At 46.6% G+C, this 18,231-nt stretch overlaps 1 protein-coding gene across 2 annotated transcripts in view; it reads right to left on the reverse strand.

The window, feature by feature from the left end:
• The window catches only part of LOC146351724 (cytochrome P450 2J2-like), a 39,056-nt gene that overhangs the window by 12,887 nt on the left and 7,938 nt on the right, over positions 1 to 18,231 (reverse strand). For both annotated transcript variants that reach the window (XM_084847689.1, XM_084847690.1), the window contains exons 2-6: positions 12,363 to 12,525; positions 10,759 to 10,908; positions 10,370 to 10,530; positions 5,459 to 5,635; positions 4,729 to 4,870 (exon numbers count right to left, since the gene is read on the reverse strand). In XM_084847689.1, the coding sequence (XP_084703815.1) occupies positions 4,729 to 4,870; positions 5,459 to 5,635; positions 10,370 to 10,530; positions 10,759 to 10,908; positions 12,363 to 12,525 (793 nt within the window). The remainder of the gene's footprint in view (positions 1 to 4,728; positions 4,871 to 5,458; positions 5,636 to 10,369; positions 10,531 to 10,758; positions 10,909 to 12,362; positions 12,526 to 18,231) is intronic.

The following is an 18,231-nucleotide window of genomic DNA, read 5'->3' on the forward strand; positions in this document are numbered from 1 at the left end:
AAGAGAAAAAACGAGCTAAAGAGCTATAAGCCTCTTTGCCAAGAGGTATACCTGCAAACAGGCTTATTAGCTCTTGCCTAATGCCTGTCTGTAGACATCCTGGGAAAATTCAAAAAGATACCATGTTAAGAGTTTATGGTGTAAGTTTAACTTATTCCCAAAATGCTAATTGGGGCATGGTTGCAAAGATCCTACCCCCTACAGAGTTCACTCTACGCACCCCCATCGTTGCTGAAACAAATGCTACATGTGCACGAATGCTTAATTGTCAAAAATTTTCCAGAAAATATAAAGCTATCCCTGGCCCCCTTCCACTGTAATAAAATTCAAAACATATCTTTTAATGATGCCCACATACTTTTGCCTCATAGATGGTTTTAGACATGTGGTTCCCGCACTTGGTCATTCATTCCTGCCAACTTGTCTAATAACCACCCATGTTGCCTCAGCCGCCTGGTGCCAATTCTTCCCCTGTAGCCCGAGAAAATCCGTTGACGGCAGCCTCGAGCACTCCAACTAACTAACAATTGTAATAGTCATATGCAGTTATATTCTGACTCAGAAAAATTGGCCTTAGCAATGTCACTGGTTGGGGTTCCAGGTTTAGCCTTGGCTGATGATCTGGAGATCAACCGGTTAGCTTGCAGCTTAGCCAAAAGCATAAATGCCACCTCACGAGCATTGTCATTGTTAAATAAAGAGTTGCGTGATCTAAGAGGTGCAGTTCTAGAAAATAGAGCTGGTATAGATTACCTCTTCCTTCTTCATCATTTGGGTTGTGAGACACACAAAAAGCTCTGTTGTTTTAACTTAACTGATAATGGCAATGCTGTAGATGAACAGATCAACAAGCTGCACAATATAGTAGCTAACAAAACAATAAGACAAAACAATTAGCTCAATTAGTTAACCCCTTGGCTTCCAGATCTTAGCTGGCTTGAAGCATTGTTCATCCTAATTCTACCAGTGTTGTTCATAAAAGTTCTGTTATGTCTTTGCGTTCCTTGTCTTATGCGCTGTCTAACCAATCTGTTTTATGTCTCAGCTAGTAAAACTGCTGCGCTCTACGCTCTAATAGCCCAACAAGAGGCTAAGTAATATGTATGTCACAAAAAGCTTTGTATGGTTATCAGAAATGCTATAATTGTAATGAAATTATGCATTTAAGGGGGGAATGTAGCAGCCATATCGGGGGTCAGACTACGTAGCCTCATGCAGTCTCATGCTTCATGTTCTTGCTGAGCTCTTTCTCCCTTGAATATATAGTTGTAAGCTGACGAGACACAGGAATTCCTTATCTTGTCAAAGGTCATACAATTGTATATCTTGTTCTCTGCTGTTCTCTCCTTATCATGGCTACCCTATAACCCAGTTCTTGTATTATAAACAATGGTGCTAGGAGAAGAAATGTTAAGGACTGCAACCCCACACGGGAGGGGGAGGAGGAGCCGTTTCATATGTGTCACAATGTCTATAAAAACAATGTGCTGATGTATTTCGGGGCTTCTGGCTCTTTGGAAATGATTCCAGCCTTAAGCCCGCGCGTTAAATAAAGAATCTCTTTTTCCTTCACTCCGTGGTCTCTCTGACTCTCGGTTCTGCAACAAGCTTAGGAAAAGTGAGAGTGACCAAAAAAAGGTGCAGTCCTATGGCCCCAAGACATTGTCTATGGGATGCTGCGAATTTTCACCTCTGAAGCCATAGACAGAGCTACGACCTTAGGGGTGAAACTCATAGGGGAGATGCTCCAGTCCTTTGATAATTGTAGTTACCTCTTTCTGTATTTTTTCCAGCACTCCCATATCTTCTTTAAGGTGTGGTGACCAGAACTGTACACAGTATTCTATGTGTGGTCTCACCATAGATTTGTATAAAGGCAGTTTTATTCTCAATTGCTTTTCTAATTATGCCTAACATGAAGTTTGCCTTTTTTACAGCGGCCGCCCACTGGGTTGAGATTTTCATTGAACTGTCCACCACAACCCCAAGATCTCTTTCTTGGTCGGTCACCACTAGTTCAGATCCCATCAGTTTATACTTGAAATTGGGATTTTTTGCCCCAACGTGCATCACTTCACACTTGCTTACATTGAACTGCATTTGCCATCTGGATGCCCATTCTCCCAGTTTGGGGAGATCCTTTTGGAACTCCTCACAATTCCTTTTTGTTTTAACCACCCTAAACAATTTGGTGTCATCAGCAAACCTGGCCACTTTACTGCTGACTCCTAATTCCAGATCATTCATGAGCAAGTTGACAAGCATTGGTCCCAATACAGATCCCTGTGGGACCCCACTATTTACTTCCCTCCATTGGGATAATTTTCCATTTATTCCTCTCTCTGCGTTCTGTTCTTTGACCAGTTACTGATCCATAAGGGGACCTCTCCTCTTATTCCATGACTGCTAAGTTTGCTCAGGAGTCTTTGGCGAGGGACTTGGTCAAAAGCCTTTTGGACGCCCAAGCGAACAATGTCTACCGGATCACCTCGTCCACATGTTTATTGACACTCTCAAAGAACTCTAGAAGGTTAGTGAGACAGGACAGGAATTACCTTTGCAAAAGCCATGCTGATTCTTTTTCAGAAGGGTTTGTCCTTCTCTATGCGTACTAATTTTATCTTTAACAATGCTTTCAACCAAACATAAAAGACATTTGTCTATATTAGTTTTAACAAGCCTGCACCATAAACCATTTCACTCGACCAAATCACATGCTGCAGCTAAGTCAACAAAAGCCACATAACGGTATTTAGACCCTTAATGTTTTGATGGGCAAGATAATGAAGAGTCATACAATGATCAATTGTATTTTGAGCTTTCCCTGAAACCAGCTTGTTCAGGAAGAATGATATGATTTATTTCCTCCGGTTCTTCCAGTTTATTCACGTTATTTCCCACACAGTTTGAAGGGAACATTTAAAAGATTTATTGGATGATAAACTCCTAGATCCTGCTTATCACCCTTTTTGAAGACTGGAACTACTATACTCTGTTTCAAACCAGCTGGGAACACACCAGTTCCAATCAGAAAATTATTTCAGTATTTCTGGGGCAACATGTCATTCTCTGGTGCTTTTCTGGCTGAAAGAGATGTATTCTTAGGGCACAATCCTATGCATGTTTAGACAAAAATAAATCCTAAAACTCCCAGGTGTTGGGAGTTGTAGGACTTATTTCTGTCTAAACATGCATAGGATTGAACCCTCTAACTCAGATATATCCAGTGAAGGCCAAGGAGGCACGTTTGCAGCATCCAAAGAGAAACTTGGCCTAAGATCTAAAGATAGAACCCTGGAAATACCATAATGCACAAGCTGATCACTGGCAGATATAGGTACATTAATTAGGGTTCTAACTATAAATCCAGTAGCTGGTTCAGACATGCATTCCTGAATCGCAAGCCATTAAAATCCTATTCCATTTTATGATGTTCACTAATTTAATTGCATACTCTCCCACTTATCCATATATGATTTTAATTAAATTATTTTCCATAAGCAATGAGAGCCAGTGTGGTGTAGTGGCTAGAGTGTTGGACTGGGAGCTGGGAGATCCGGGTTCTAGTCCCCACTCGGCCATAGAAGCTCACTGGGTGACTTTGGGCCAGTCACAGACTCTCAGCCCAACCCACCTCACAGGGTTGTTGTTGTGAGGATAAAATGGAGAGGAGAAGGATCATGTACGCCGCCTTGGGTTTCTTAAAGAGGAAAAATGGCGGGATATAAATGTAATTAATAAATTAATTAAAAAATCAGGAGAAAATAGGATTTCATATTGCATGTATCTCAAACACCTTCCTTTTCGTTCACTATTAAATTCATTTAAGAGCACAAGAATAAAAAGAGCCCTGCTGGATCAGAACGAGGATCCCTGTAGCCCAGCATCCTGTTCACACAGTGGCCAACCAGCTGCCACGGGAAACCCAGAAGCAGGACATGAGCGCAACAGCACCCTCCCACCCATGTTCCCAGCAACCGGTGTACATAGGCAGACTGCCTCTGGTGCTGGAGGGACCACGTAGCCATCAAGACTAGTGGCCACTGATAGCCTTCTCCTCCAGGAATTTGTCTGACCCCCCTTTGAAGTAAGCCGCATTCCTTCAATGAAATTTCCATGGTGGATGATTAAGACTAGGATTTTTTGTGGTATTTTCTGGATGTCCTCGTTTCAGTTGCTTGTTAGATATGAAGGGATATTTATCATCCAACCAAGATGAAATCTTGGAAGAATTACAAGCAGTGGAGGCTGGTGGCTCTGAGTTTGGTGGGGCTGAGAATCTATTCTGGCTTTCTGTCAGAACCAGCCAGAACTCTAAAGCAGCTATCCATGTTGCTGATCCCTAGCCCCAAAGCAGATTAGATCCCTCCATTAGCATTCTGGCTGGTTCTGACAAACCCGGGGTGGTTTTACAGCCCCACTGAAACTGGAGCCACCAGCCTCCACTTATCACCAGCTATCAGTATGAAACACAGTGGAGGCTGGTGACTCCTGTGTCACAGGTGCAGTGATTCCACTCTAGGTTTCTGTAAGAACTAGTCAGAACTCTAACCAAGCTATCTAAGGACCTGGGATAGCTCATTTAGAGTTCTGACTGTTTCTGACTGAAATGCAGAGTGGATTCTCCATCCCACAGACATCAGAGCTCCCAGCCTCCACTGATAATGCAACTTCCTCCCTACAGGGATCAAGGGCAGAACTTGCCTCCATTACCCAAGTCTTCTGTACCTTGGATGTCTGGATAAGCCAGCATGAGGACAAGTGCCCACTGCAGAGCTGTGGCGGTTGTCTCTGTCCCTGCGATGAAGAGGTCGAGAATGCACTCGGAAAGGTTATCCTCATTATACGTGGAATTGGGGTCGTCCTTGCTCTGCGGTCGATAACAGAAAAAGAGAAAAGTTGCTTAGAACCAGTTACAGGACACACTTCAACATTTACTGAGCTTAGTGGGGTGGGGACGCCGTTCACCATACCAAATTGTTTGTTTCACAGATGAACATGCAGAGAGATCTTTGTAAATGGCCGCGGATAGAGTAGAACTGCAAAATAGGCATTAAAGCGGGAACATAGAGGAGGATCCCTCTGATACCCTTCTAAAATGATGCACAATTGGATCACAATAAGCTCTTTCTGAGCCAGCTCCGACGATGCAAACGCAATGCAGACACCTACACGAATCCAGTGTGGGTTGGTGAGCCTCCCCTGCCAAGGATGTTTGCACCCCCACCCCCAGTTCGTGGCTGTGTGGGGCGGGGCGAAGGCTTCTATCAATTCCTAGAAATTTGCACTCACCTCCAGGTGCCAGAGGCCCCAACGAAGAGCCTTGAGAGCCAGCTTCACTTTTCCAGCTCCACTGTCCTCCACTGTCCAAAGGCTGCCTCTCTCACACAGCCCTAGCAGGGGCTATTTGGGCTCTGCTCAGACAGGAAAGTGTCCTGAGGTCGCACTAAATACTTACTTTCTCTATTTGAAGTAGATAGAAATCAATGAAATCCTGGGGCTCATGTAGGGTCTGATATTCCTTATGCTTCTCTATCTCCCTCTTTGTAAACGAAAGCACCATCTCTGCAGAGGACAAGGCCTTCTGGTGAGGCCCGGGGAGACGCAGCATCAACCGTGGGAACAGTTCACCAAGCTACAGGGAAGGTGAAAGCAACATCTGGTCACCATCGTGTGTAAGCTTGGTAACGCAGCCCATCAGCCCACTCCTTTGGATGAGCGCTTTGACACACAGAATCATAGAACAGTAGGGTTGGAAGGGGCCTACAAGACCATCGAGTCCAGCACCCTGCTCAGTGCAGGAATCCAAGTCAGAGCATCCCTGACAGGTGGCTGTCCAGCCTCGTCTTGAATGCCTCCAGCATGGGAGAGCCCGCCACCTCCCCAGGGAACTGGTTCCATTGTCATATTGCTCTAACAGTCAGGGAGTTTTTCCTGATGTTCAGCCAGAATCTGGCTTCCTGGAACTTGAGCCCCTGATTCTGTGTCCTGCATTCTGGGATGACTAAGAAGAGATCCTGGCCTTCCTCTCTGTGGCAACCTTTCAATGCCACAGAGAGGACCCAATGGGCTGGACAATTTGCACCGCTGTGGGTGTTTGTTGGTTCAGAGTTGTTCCTGGATGCCAGCTGGCAGCAGTGACCGGGAGCAGTTCTTCCCTACTCCAACTGGATTACTAGTTGCAGTCCTTTTGTGGAGCGGCCAGACCTCGCCTCCGTCATTCGTGCCCGAGACATCTAATCCGTGTTAGTTGCTGTGACTCATGCTGCGTGGGACTGCATTAGAAGACGGGCCCAGATGTTTAACTGGCCCAGAAATGCAGCTGCCAGGATCTTAACTGGGGCTCAGAGATAGGATCATATAACATTGGTCTTATGCCACCTCTACCGGTTGCCTGTTTCTGGCAGGCTCTGTGCAAACTGCAGGTGCTGACTTTTAAAACCCTGAATGACTTAGGACCAGGACACTGAAAGCACCGACTTCTCCTTTATGAACCCTCCTGAACCTCGAGATCAGCTTCCAGGGACTGTCTGTCACCACGTTTAGTCAGGGCAGCACCCCTCCCGCCCGTCCCTCGTGTGGGAAATATAGCAAGTTACAGGAAGGGGACAGTTTGGCATTGAGCTAGTTCATGCATGGGGCGTTCTTGGGGCACAGCTAGCCTTAGGAACTCCACAGCCTACCGTGGTTTCCTGCTCCCTCCTTCCTGCTCCCCCCCCCCTTGCTGGGAGCCTGTGTTTGCTCTCTCCCCTGCCTGAGCACAAGGAAACGAACTAGCCAAACTCCTCTTTGAAACTGTAAGCTGGGCCTGCATATTATCTGCAAGAATATCTGAGTAAAGCTGTTTTCTCTCTTAACTAAAGAAGGGGTGTGCTCTCTATTTTCTCTTTTTATTAAGATAGCCCAGTGTGTGCAGGTGGGCTGGGAAACGCTCTCTCTCTCTCTCTCTCTCTCTCTCTCTGCTGAACTGCCTTCCTAATAAGAGGCAGCAACACCATATAAAGTCCATCACATCTGGCATCACTGTATGCTGAGAGTGATCAAGATAGAGGCTCCCCCATCCTCAGCAAATTACCGGTTTTACTTAGTTTTCCCTACTCCAGCAACCCTCAAGATGGTCTCTGCCACTTGCTGTTGTTTTGGGGCTGGCTGGGCTCAGGACTACTCATGCGCAAGTGGGTGGCCATGCACAGAACATTCCTCTCTTACTAACAGTGAGGAGAGGGGGGCAGGCAAGGTACCTCTGTCGGTCTCCCCCATATGGGCATGATAAGGCCTCCTGCCCTTGGCAGGGTCCCAGCATTTAGTGAGGGGATAGGACGTCTGTGTGGACACCCATGGTCAATGATCATTGTCTGGATTTCTTTCCCGCAGCTACTCCTGTGCAGAGGTTTGTCATGGTCCTCTGCTCTCTTTTCCACGTGGGCCAGATCTACACCTCGTGTCACAGTGGTATGTGCCTACCACGGTGACACCATTTCCCTCTTGCTCATTTACGCCTCGTAGCACACACAGTGACACCTGTTGCGGTATTTTGGATAAGGCGGGATAAAAAGCGGGATATAACGCTAGAAAAGCGGTACACGTGACGGAATGCGGAAAGTGCCCCAACGGTTATCAGTGCACTTCAGTACCAATACAAAGCACTAAAAAGTGTAGATCCAGCCTTGGTTCCTCCTCCGCAAGTGACAAGATTGTCCAGAACAATGCTCAGAATCTGGAGAGTTGAGGTTTTTTATCTTTGGCTGGCTGCCCCAAGTTCTCTGTCAGCTACTCCGGCAGTTAGAGGACCCTCTTCTGCCCCTCCCTCCGAGGGAGAAGGGGAGAAAACACCAAAAAGATCGTGCTTCTCTTCTCCATCTGCCTGATCCTCCTGGGCCTTTCCTGATCTGTGCGATGTCAAGCTGACCAAGCTCCTTTCAGGAGACAACATTCATTTGGTGTGGGTGGGAGGGAAATTGGTTTGCTAATTTTATTTGCTTTTGAATAGGGCTAGGAGGAAGGAGTCAATGCAAAGATCCACCCCTGCTTATTCTGCAGTTTGAAGCAGGGTGTGTGAGGCTGCCTGGTCCTTTTCAAAAATGCTACCTTTTGATCCGCCCAGTTGAGCCATGCAGCCAGTCCTTCCTGGACGCTTACTGTGGAGCAGGACTTGGAAGTCAGCCTCTGCGAGTTCCAGGGGGTCTTAATCGCAAGTAAGAAGGCGTGGGATTGCCCCGATGTCGCTCGATCCTCAGTGTTTCTTGCTTATTTGGAGGGAGCACTCAGAGAGTTCCACAGGGGCTAGCAGGGCGGGGAGTCATTCTTGGCCAACTGTCCGCTGCAGAGGCCCAACTAATCCCGTACAACTGGGTTGGGTGAACTGGGGGTCATCTCTGCTTGCTGTCTCATACACGTCTATGTGGGGGTAAGGCCCACTGAAAACAGTGGAACTTACTTCTGCGTAAACGTGCATAGGATTGCTTTGCACACCGGGCATCCCTTCTCCCTTTGGTGTTGTTCCGCGGGTCGGAGACACTCCTCCCAACTTTCTGCACTGCACACCTCATCTTAAAACTTAAAGTAAGGTGGGTGAGAGGCTGGGGGGAGACAGAGAGTGCCAGACAAATGTGAGCACAAATGTAATGCACTGCATGTAGGTGTATCTGGGGTCTTTACAAGGGAGGAGGATGGAGACAACACTAGATCTAGCCGGCTCTACCTATGGTGACCCCTTCACTCTGCCTGCTCTCCAGCCCCATTGGGCACCTGCCACAACTGTCATTGTTGAGGCCGTGCTCTGTGTCCCATCACCAATAGGTGGACACAAGACACGGGGGCTTTTCCATGGTGGCACCAGAACCAAGCTCATCCTCTTTCTACATTTAGATGGGCTCATAAGGTGACCTGTTGATGGCTAGGTCCTGCTGTCTTCTAAACTGGGTTAACCAGTCTCCTCTGGTGCTGCTGATTACTATGCCTTTATGAGTGGCGGCAGGGAGTTATATGTTTTCATTAGAGGTATACACCGCAGACAGGATTCTGTTTGGATCCTGCTCTGGAACATGGTTCCATTTGGCTTGGGAGGCTGCCCTCTTTGCCTCAGGTACTTCGAAAAATCCAAAGTGTTGAGTCAAGAAAAAGCATGGTAACACCACATTTATTGATGGAGGGAATAAACGCGGGCCAGGGCCAGTCTAGAAGAAGTTCAAATTAACTTACTTTATTAGTGCTTTTAACACATCAATGAAGAAGGCTCTCTAGCACTGGTCAACTACAAGCACCCCCTAAAGCTGGATGTGTGAGGGTAAGTAAGTGAAGGCAAAAGATATGGTTACTTACTTGTAGGGATGTGGGGACTCACCTCTGTCCAGTCCCTTCGCCGAGCCGCAACCTGTGCTGCGGGAGCTACAGGACGGCTCGGCAACTGCCCGAGAAGCACCGCGAGGCCGTCCGCCACCTTACCAAACTGCCGTTGTGTGCAGAAATCACGGCTCAGTTACTTCCACATATCTAATGTTGTGTCTATGGCTGCCTGAAAGGGGCGATGACTCAGCATTACAGGCGTAAGGGCACAATCTTTGTAAACCACCCAGAGAGCTTTGGCTATTGGGCGGTATAGAAATGCAATAAACAAACAAACAAAAAACATTAGATTTGCAGAAGTAACCGATCTGCGATTTCTGTGCACAATGGCAGCTCGGTAAGGTGACGGGTGGCCTTGAAGTGCTTCTTGTGGATCACCGTGTGGGCAAGCGTGCCCCCCACGGCCATAAAGTGGGGTCTGGGTGGTCAGGGGGCGTGGGGGGAGTCACACCATCCCTGGACTCTCGCACCATCCCTAGTTGCTTCCCTCAAGGAGAGAGCACATGTTGTCTGTTGCAGAGGCAAAGAGGAAGAGGAAGGGGAGGGAGTAGGAGAAAGGAACCAATCAAGTTACGAGATGACAAGAGAGATGAACAAGAAAAGCGGCTGCTGATATAACATGTTCTCTATCGCCCCCCAGTGTCTGGAAGTATGCAGAGTTGTTCCTACCCAACAGTTGGACTACGAGTCTCAGTAGCCCAGACTGCTGCCCATGCTGGCTGTGGCTGAGTCCCACAAGATCTAGTGGGCCACAGGTCCCTCAGCCCTGCTCTAGAGTTTGGGGGATGGAAAATGGTCTGTCTTTCCCTCTCTTGTTTTGTGGGCAGGGATGAGCAGGGATTTAAAGTGAGGTCTCCCTTGACTACGTCTAGCATTCTAAATACTGGCTGGTGCATGCTAGGAGCTGTTGAACTTTTTTCTGTCTAAACATGCATAGATTGCACACACAGTTAGTGGTTCTGTGAATACTGATTTCTGCTTAGGGCCTCTATCGGACCCAGTAAGCAAGAAATAGACAACTCACCGCATGAAAGAAGCTGCCTCCAAATTTTAGGAGACAATCAACAGCTTCCATCAGTTTCTGAAACTTTTCGTCTTCAAGAGAAAATCGGTATCCAAAAGACAACACACATATCACCCTGGAGACCGCATTCGTGATGGGCAACAGAGGATCAAGTGGCTGACCTGAAAATGAAGTGATTCACAGCCATATTAATACTATTCCGCCACACCCGTGAATACCAAGAGTGAGATTTCAGGACGGAGATCGGGAGAATGTTGGGATTGACCACAATCTATTTTTAGATTAGAATTCAGGTCAAACTAAAAATGCAGGAAATTCTATTTCAAAATGTACATAAATATTTCTGCACAATGGGATACATGCCTGCATCATCTCCTAATCTGACATACCCTTTGCACGTGCAAAAGTCTCCACAAGCTGATGGGCTTCCTCTGCGATTTGGCGCTCCATGCCTTCCTTCCCCAGTCCCAGCTTTCGCATAGTAACGACACCAAACCGTCTCTGCTGCTTCCAGGTGTGACCGTTTGAAAGTACAAGACCTGAGGCCATAAGAATCAGCGAGGAAGCAAAAGAAAAAAGAAAACAAAGTTAACAACTATTTAGGTTTCCAGCGTAGAAAATGCCAAATCTGGAGCCATTCTTGCCTGTGCATCCAGGAGCTGCCCTATTCCCCCGCGCCCCCAAACCCTAACTATTGGAAGGCTGTTGGAGAATCTGTCTAGTACCGTGTTATTTCTTTGAAACTGGCAAGCACTATATTTTTTAGTAACTATTTCAGAGGCCCTCATTCATTTCCACTTTTTAGCACTGAGACATTTGGGGCTGTTTCATGCAACACATTTCCCCCCCCACGCTGCAATTTACACTGTCACACAAAAGTGCCTCACCAGGCAATTTTGGAAGTTCTGATTGGAAACTGGTATCATGTTACACTAGCACTTTTTCCCATCTAGACATGCATAGGATTGCACCCTTAGATAATTACTGAATCTTAAAACCCTGATGAACTTCTGTGGATTAATTTATTAATATACTGAACCTCCTGTGATTCCTATTAACTCTAACTGGATTTCTTCTGTAATGTCTGTGTTTTGCTAGTTGGAAAGCTGTAATATTGTCTATATACTCATTATTATGTAAGCACGTCATTTAAAACTCAACAAAAGTAATATATTTTTTCAATGCCCTTATACAAATCTGTGATGTGACCACACTTGGAGTACTGTTCCCAGAGCTCAAAAAGGATATTGCAGCGTTGGAAAAGGTGCAGAAAAGGACTAAGAAAATGATCAAGGGGCTGCAGCAAGTGTCCTATGGACAAAGGTTACATTTTCGGCTTTTTAGCTCAGAAAAATGGTTGGTAAAGGCGGGAACATGATAGAACTGAATAAGGTTATGCATGCCGTAGAGGAAATGGACAGGGAGATGTTCTTCTCCCTCTCTCATAGTACTAGAATCTGGAGTCATCCAAAATAGCCGTATGGTAGCAGATTCAGGACTGATAAAAGGAAGTACGTCTTCACACCGCAATGGTTAAAAAGCTACGGAATTTGCTCCCAGAGGACGTAATGATAGCCCCCAACTTGGGTGGCTTTCAAGAGGGATTAGACAAATTCATGGAGGATAGGGCTAGCCCAGTATCCGAGGTGGGGTGTGTCTCAATATCAGTTGCGTGGAAGCATGAGCAGGCGGGTGCCCTTGCATTCCTGTCCTGCTTGAGGGCTTCCCAAAGGCACCTGGCTGCCCACTGTGGGAACAGAATGCTGGACCATACGTGCCGTTGGTCTGACCCAGCACAGCTCGTTTTGTGTCCTTCTGTCTAATGACCAACTTCACGAAAGCAATGCATGGGCTACTTCCAGCGCTCACCTGCCAGAGAAACCTCTAGGTGACTGATAAACCAGCGATTTCATTAATTCCCTTTTGCTTGAAGTTCCTGCATTATACCATTGCAGAAAAAAAGTAAAGCCCCTCACTATTCGCAGCAACTTACCCTTTCTTTTAAATGCCACTTTAAGTAAACTGGTCACTGGTCGCCCAGAGAAATCTTCTGAGTGGTTGATCAGACCTTCTTTTACGGTTTGGTATCCAGACAGTATTACGATAGGAAAATGTCCTACCCATATAGTGTAAATGCTTCCATATTGCCGAGCCAGCTGTCATTGGGATCAAAGGAGAGAAAAGAATCTTTACTTCAAACTAAGTGTATTATTTCAAGTTAATATATGAACTCCGGCCTTCCTAAGCTCTGCAGCACCTGGCCATGGTTAGTTCTCCTCCCTTCCCAGTCTCCCTCCTGCTTTTCCTTTCCATCTCAAGTCCCTGCCCTTTATTTATTTATTTAGATTTTTAGCATGCCGTTCAGGTTACACTGTCCTTTCAAGGCAGCTCAGAAGGATACTAAAAGACATGAGAATAAAAGTAAAATTTCAAAGCAAAGCAAAGCAAAACCAAACCAAAAAACAGAAGCAAAAGCGTCCCCCCCCCACCCAGTGCAGCACACAACACAACTAAATGCAGGCAAAGTGGGACAGCGCTGGAATGGTAGCAACGCGTTGTGTTGCACCCAATCGCCTGAATGAGGTAGCTGTCTTCCTTATTGTTGAGATGGGATAACTGATTTCAAATTCACATATTGACTGAGGAAGTCTGAAATTGTTAAGTTCTTATCAAAACCTGAACAAAACAAAATTCTTTCCCATCCCAGGACACAACCCAGCCCCAGAGCTTCGAAAACAGATGCATGAAAACAGGTGCATGGGCCTGGAGGTACTCACCTGGCAACGCCCATGATGGTATCTTGGGCCTGGGCAATAGTGCACCATGCATTAGTAGAGGGGGTGTGTGCAGAAAAAACTGTACTGCTTCTTTTATTCAAGACACTTATTATTGGTATTACTATTATTACTATTATTATTTCATTTCTACACTTCCCAGTAGCCGAGGCTCTCTGGGCCATTAAAAAAAATACAACTACAGCATTATGCAATATTAAATAATACGACATTATAATCAGATATACTCTACAGTATTTAATGTACAAAATTTAAAACCATTTAAAAAGCTAAAAACATTTTCAATAAACAATTTCAATAGCAGACTTGATCAAGCCAGCTGACGAAGGTGCCCCATCATATGCCCTTACATGCCTGGGAGAAGAGGGCCTAGCACCGAAAACTGTTGGCGCAAGCAGGCCTGAATTGTGTCTATGAACCAGTGCGTTGCGAGGAACGTGGGAGATGCTTATGACTGATAAGAGCTACAGTGAGTAGAAACCAAGAGACTTTGGAGTAGGGATGTCAGAGAATTCCGCCACAGATCTTGGTGAGGCCGAATGCCAGTGCAATCGGCCCCCTGAAATCCGTGGCGGAACGAAGCCCCCTGCCCCGCGAAATGGGCCTGGAACGGAGCACCTACCTGCTTTCGTCTGCGCTGCATTGCGAATGGCGGCCGTGTCTGCGGCCGCCATTCGCTTCTTCCATATAGCCGTGAAAGGCTACGTAAATACTTACGTAGCCTATCATGGCTAATGCAGGGACGCCATTTGCGTCCCTGCGGAAGCCGTGATAGGCTATGTAAGTACTTACGTAGCCTATCATGGCAAAACTAAGGGAACGCAAATGGCGGCAGCTACGGCAGCCGCCATTGGCGTTCCCTTGCCGTCTGATAGGTTTACGTAGCCTATTACGACAAAAGAGAGGGACGCAAATGGCGTAGTGGCCACCATTTGTGTTCCATTTTTTTTTTGCCATGATAGGCTACAAAAATATTTACGTAGCCTATCACAGCAAAATACAGGGACGCAAATGGCGGCGGCTATGGCAGCTGCCATTTGCATCCCTGTGCAGGGTGCCAAGTGGCCGGATGTCCGGCTGCGGGCGGCTCTGGCTGGTGGCTCCATGGAATCTCCGCGGAGCAGAGCCGGCCAGAGAGAATTTCAGGGGGAGGGACGGAGTGCCTCAACCCCACTGTGAATGTCACTCTTCAAAAAGGTGACTTTCGTACATCCCTACTTTGGAGTAGGGATGGCAGAGAATTCTGCTACGGATTCCAGTGAGGCCGGATTCTATAGAACCCAGCCCCCCGGAATCCATGGCGGAACAGCCTCCTGCCCCCCCCCCGCGGAATCCCCTGGGATGGAACTTACCTGGGGCAGATGCAGCAGCAGCGGCGGCTGGTCTCCAGGCTTGCTGTGGCCGGGCTGCTGTGGCCGCCACTGCCATCCTTGAAGCTGTGATAGGCTATGTAAGAATTTACGTAGCCTATCACAGCTAACACCCCCCCCCCAAAAAAAACCAGTGTACGCAAATGGCAGAGGCTACGGCGGCCGCCATTTGAATAATAGAATCATAGAATAGTAGGGTTGGAAGGGGCCTACAAGGCCATCGAGTCCAACCCCCTGCTCAATGCAAGAATCCAAGTCAGAGCATCCCTGACAAATGGCTGTCCAGCCTCGTCTTGAAGGCCTCCAGTGTGGGAGAGCCCACCACCTCCCCAGGTAATTGGTTCCATTGTCGTATTGCTCTAACAGTCAGGACGTTTTTCCTGATGTTCAGCCGGAATCTGGCTTCCTGTACCTTGAGCCCATTATTCCGTGTCCTGCACTTTGGGATGATCAAGAAGAGATCCTGGCCTTCTTCTCCGCGACAAGTACTTGAAGAGTGCTATCATATCTCCCCTCAGTCTTCTCTTCTCCAGGCTAAACATGCCCAGTTCTTTCAGTCTCTCTTCATAGGGCTTTGTTTCCAGTCCCCTGATCATCTTTGTTGCCCTCCTCTGAACCCTCTCCAGTTTGTCTGCATCCTTCTTAAAGTGTGGTGCCCAGAACTGCACACAGTACTCCAGATGAGGCCTAACCAGTGCTGAGTAGAGGGGAACTAGTACTTCCCGGGATTTGGAAGCGATGCTTCTATTAATGCAGCCCCAAATAGCATTTGCCTTTTTTGCAGCCACATCACATTGTTGGCTCATATTCAGCTTGTGATCGACAACAATTCCAAGATCCTTCTCGCTTGTAGTGTGGTTGAGCCACGTATCCCCCATCTTGTAACTGTGCATTTGGTTTCTTTTTCCTAGGTGCAGAACTGGGCATTTATCCCTATTAAATGTCATTCTGTTGTTTTCTGCCCAGCGCTCCAGTCTATCCAGTTCACTTTGAATTTTGTTTCTGTCTTCCAAAGTATTAGCTATCCCGCCCAATTTTGTGTCATCTGCAAATTTGATCAGCATTCCCTGCACCTCCTCCTCCAACTCATTCATAAAAATGTTGAAGAGCACTGGGCCCAGGACTGAGCCCTGCGGTACCCCACTCGTTACCTCTCCCCAGTTGGAGAAGGTCCCATCGATAAGCACTCTTTGAGTCCGATACTGTAGCCAACTGTGGATCCACCGGATCGTTGTTTCATCAAGCCCCCTTTGAGCTAGTTTGCTCATCAGTTTGCTATCATGGGGCACTTTGTCAAAAGCTTTGCTGAAGTCGAGGTATATGATGTCTACAGCATTCCCACGGTCTACAAGGGAGGTTACTTGATCAAAAAATGAGATCAAATTTGTCTGGCAGGACTTGTTTTTGACAAATCCATGTTGGCTTCGAGTAATCACGGCATTGTTGTCAATGTGCTTCCAGATGGATTCCTTTATCATCTGCTCCAGAATTTTCCCAGGGATTGATGTCAGACTGACTGGTCTGTAGTTCCCAGGTTCCTCCGTTTTACCCTTTTTGAAGATAGGGACAACGTTAGCCCTCCTCCAGTCATCTGGCACTTCCCCTGTCCTCCATGATTTCTCAAAGAGAATAGACAGCGGTTCTGAGAGTTCTTCTGCCAGTTCCTTTATGACTCTAGGATGCAGTTCATCTGGCCCTGGAGATTTGAACTCATTCAAAGTAATTAGGTGTTCCTTGACCATATGCTTATCGATCTCAAGCTGCAATCCTGCCCCTTCAGCCTGTGCTTCGCCTTTGCCAGGGGGGTCATAGACCCTCTTTTGGGAGAAGACTGAGCCAAAGTAGGAATTGAGCACCTCTGCCTTTTCTTTGTCATCTGTTATCGTTTTGCCATCCTTATTTAATAGCTGAACCACCATTTCTTTCCTCTGCCTTTTACTATGCACGTAGCTGAAGAAAGCCTTTTTGTTGTTTTTAGCATCCCTTGCTAACCTCAGCTCATTCTCAGCTTTAGCCTTCCTGACGCCATCCCTGCAATTCTGTGCTATCTGCCTGTACTCTTCCTTTGTTACTTGGCCTTCTTTCCACTTCCTATATGTGTCCTTTTTTGTTTTCAGGTCATCCCTAAGCTTTTTGTGAAGCCACATTGGCTTCTTCTGTTGTCTTCCACCTTTTCTTCTTGTTGGAATTGTTTGTGATTGTGCCTTGAGAATTTCCTTTTTTAAAAACTCCCACCCATCTTGGACTCCTTTTCTCGTTAGCGTCGCTTGCCATGGGACCTTACTGATAATTGTTCTGAGTTTATTAAAATCAGCTTTCCTAAAATCCAGGGTACGCGTTTGACTACACTCAGCTTTTGCTTCCCTTAGAACCAAGAACTCAAGTACAACATGGTCGCTTTCACCCAGAGTACCTGTAACTGCTACTTTATCCACTAAGTCATCTCTGTTGGTTAGGATCAAGTCAAGGATAGCCGATCCTCTAGTTCCTTCCTCTACTTTCTGTAGGAGGAAGTTGTCCGCCACACAAGTCAGGAATTTCCTGGAGGGGCCATGTTTTGCAGAATTTGTCTCCCAACAAATATCGGGGAAATTGAAGTCCCCCATTACTACTACATCATGCTTCCTTAAAACATTGGCTATTTGCTTTTCAAAAGTTTCATCCTTTTCTTCTCTTTGATTGGGTGGCCGGTAGTAGACTCCGACCACCAGGTTCCTTTTATTCTTTGCTCCATTTATTTCAACCCAGATGCTCTCAATGGGGCTACCAAGCTCCTCCTCCTGTATTTCTGTGCAGAGATATGTCTTTTTCACATACAGTGCAACCCCACCTCCCTTTCTGTCCCTCCTGTTCTTTTTGAACAACTTATATCCTTCAATTGCTGTATTCCAGTCATGAGAGTCATCCCACCAAGTCTCAGTTATACCTATCAGGTCATAATTTCCCTCTTGTATTAAGAGTTCAAGTTCGTTCTGTTTGTTTCCCATACTCTGGGCATTAGTATATAGACATCGAAGACCATGTGCTTCATAGTCTGGCTTTCTTCCTACATGTGTCTGAAGACTATTATTGGGCACTATCAGAGCTGTTCTCTCCGTTGCAGTGCATGTGCCTACATCCATTGTTACCCCCAACTTTACATCTCCCTTCCCCGTAGGATTCAGTTTAAAGCCCTCCTGATGAAGTTCTTCATGCTGTGGCCAAACACATTCTTCCCATCCTTTGTGAGGTGCAACCCGTCCCTAGCCGACAGCCCATCTTCCAGGAAGTATAGGCCGTGGTCCCAGAATCCAAATCTCTCTCGTCGGCACCACCTTCGTAGCCGGTCATTCACCCGGAGTATTTTTCGTTCCCTTTCTATCCCTCTTCTAACTACTGGAAGGATGGATGAGAAAACTATCTGGGCCCCAAAGTTCTTGAGTTTCCTTCCCAAAGCTTCAAAGTCTGACGTGATCTCTTCGTAGCTCCGCTTGGCGGTATCATTTGTTCCCACATGTATGAGAAGAAAGAGATACCTGTCAGTGGGCTTTATGAGTGCAGGCAACCTTTCCTTAGGGAATTTGCGTTCCCTATTTTTCACTGTTCTAGCCTACATATTTACGTAGGCAATTAAGGCGAAAAAAAGGGAACCGCAAATACCACCCATTACGCTATTTGAGATTCCCTTTTTTTTCGCTGTAATTGCCTACGTAAATAT

The sequence above is a fragment of the Heloderma suspectum genome, chromosome 3 (assembly GCF_057233095.1).
Source record: "Heloderma suspectum isolate Gila_16-S chromosome 3, 16-S_ref, whole genome shotgun sequence".
NCBI classification, from domain to species: domain Eukaryota; kingdom Metazoa; phylum Chordata; class Lepidosauria; order Squamata; family Helodermatidae; genus Heloderma; species Heloderma suspectum.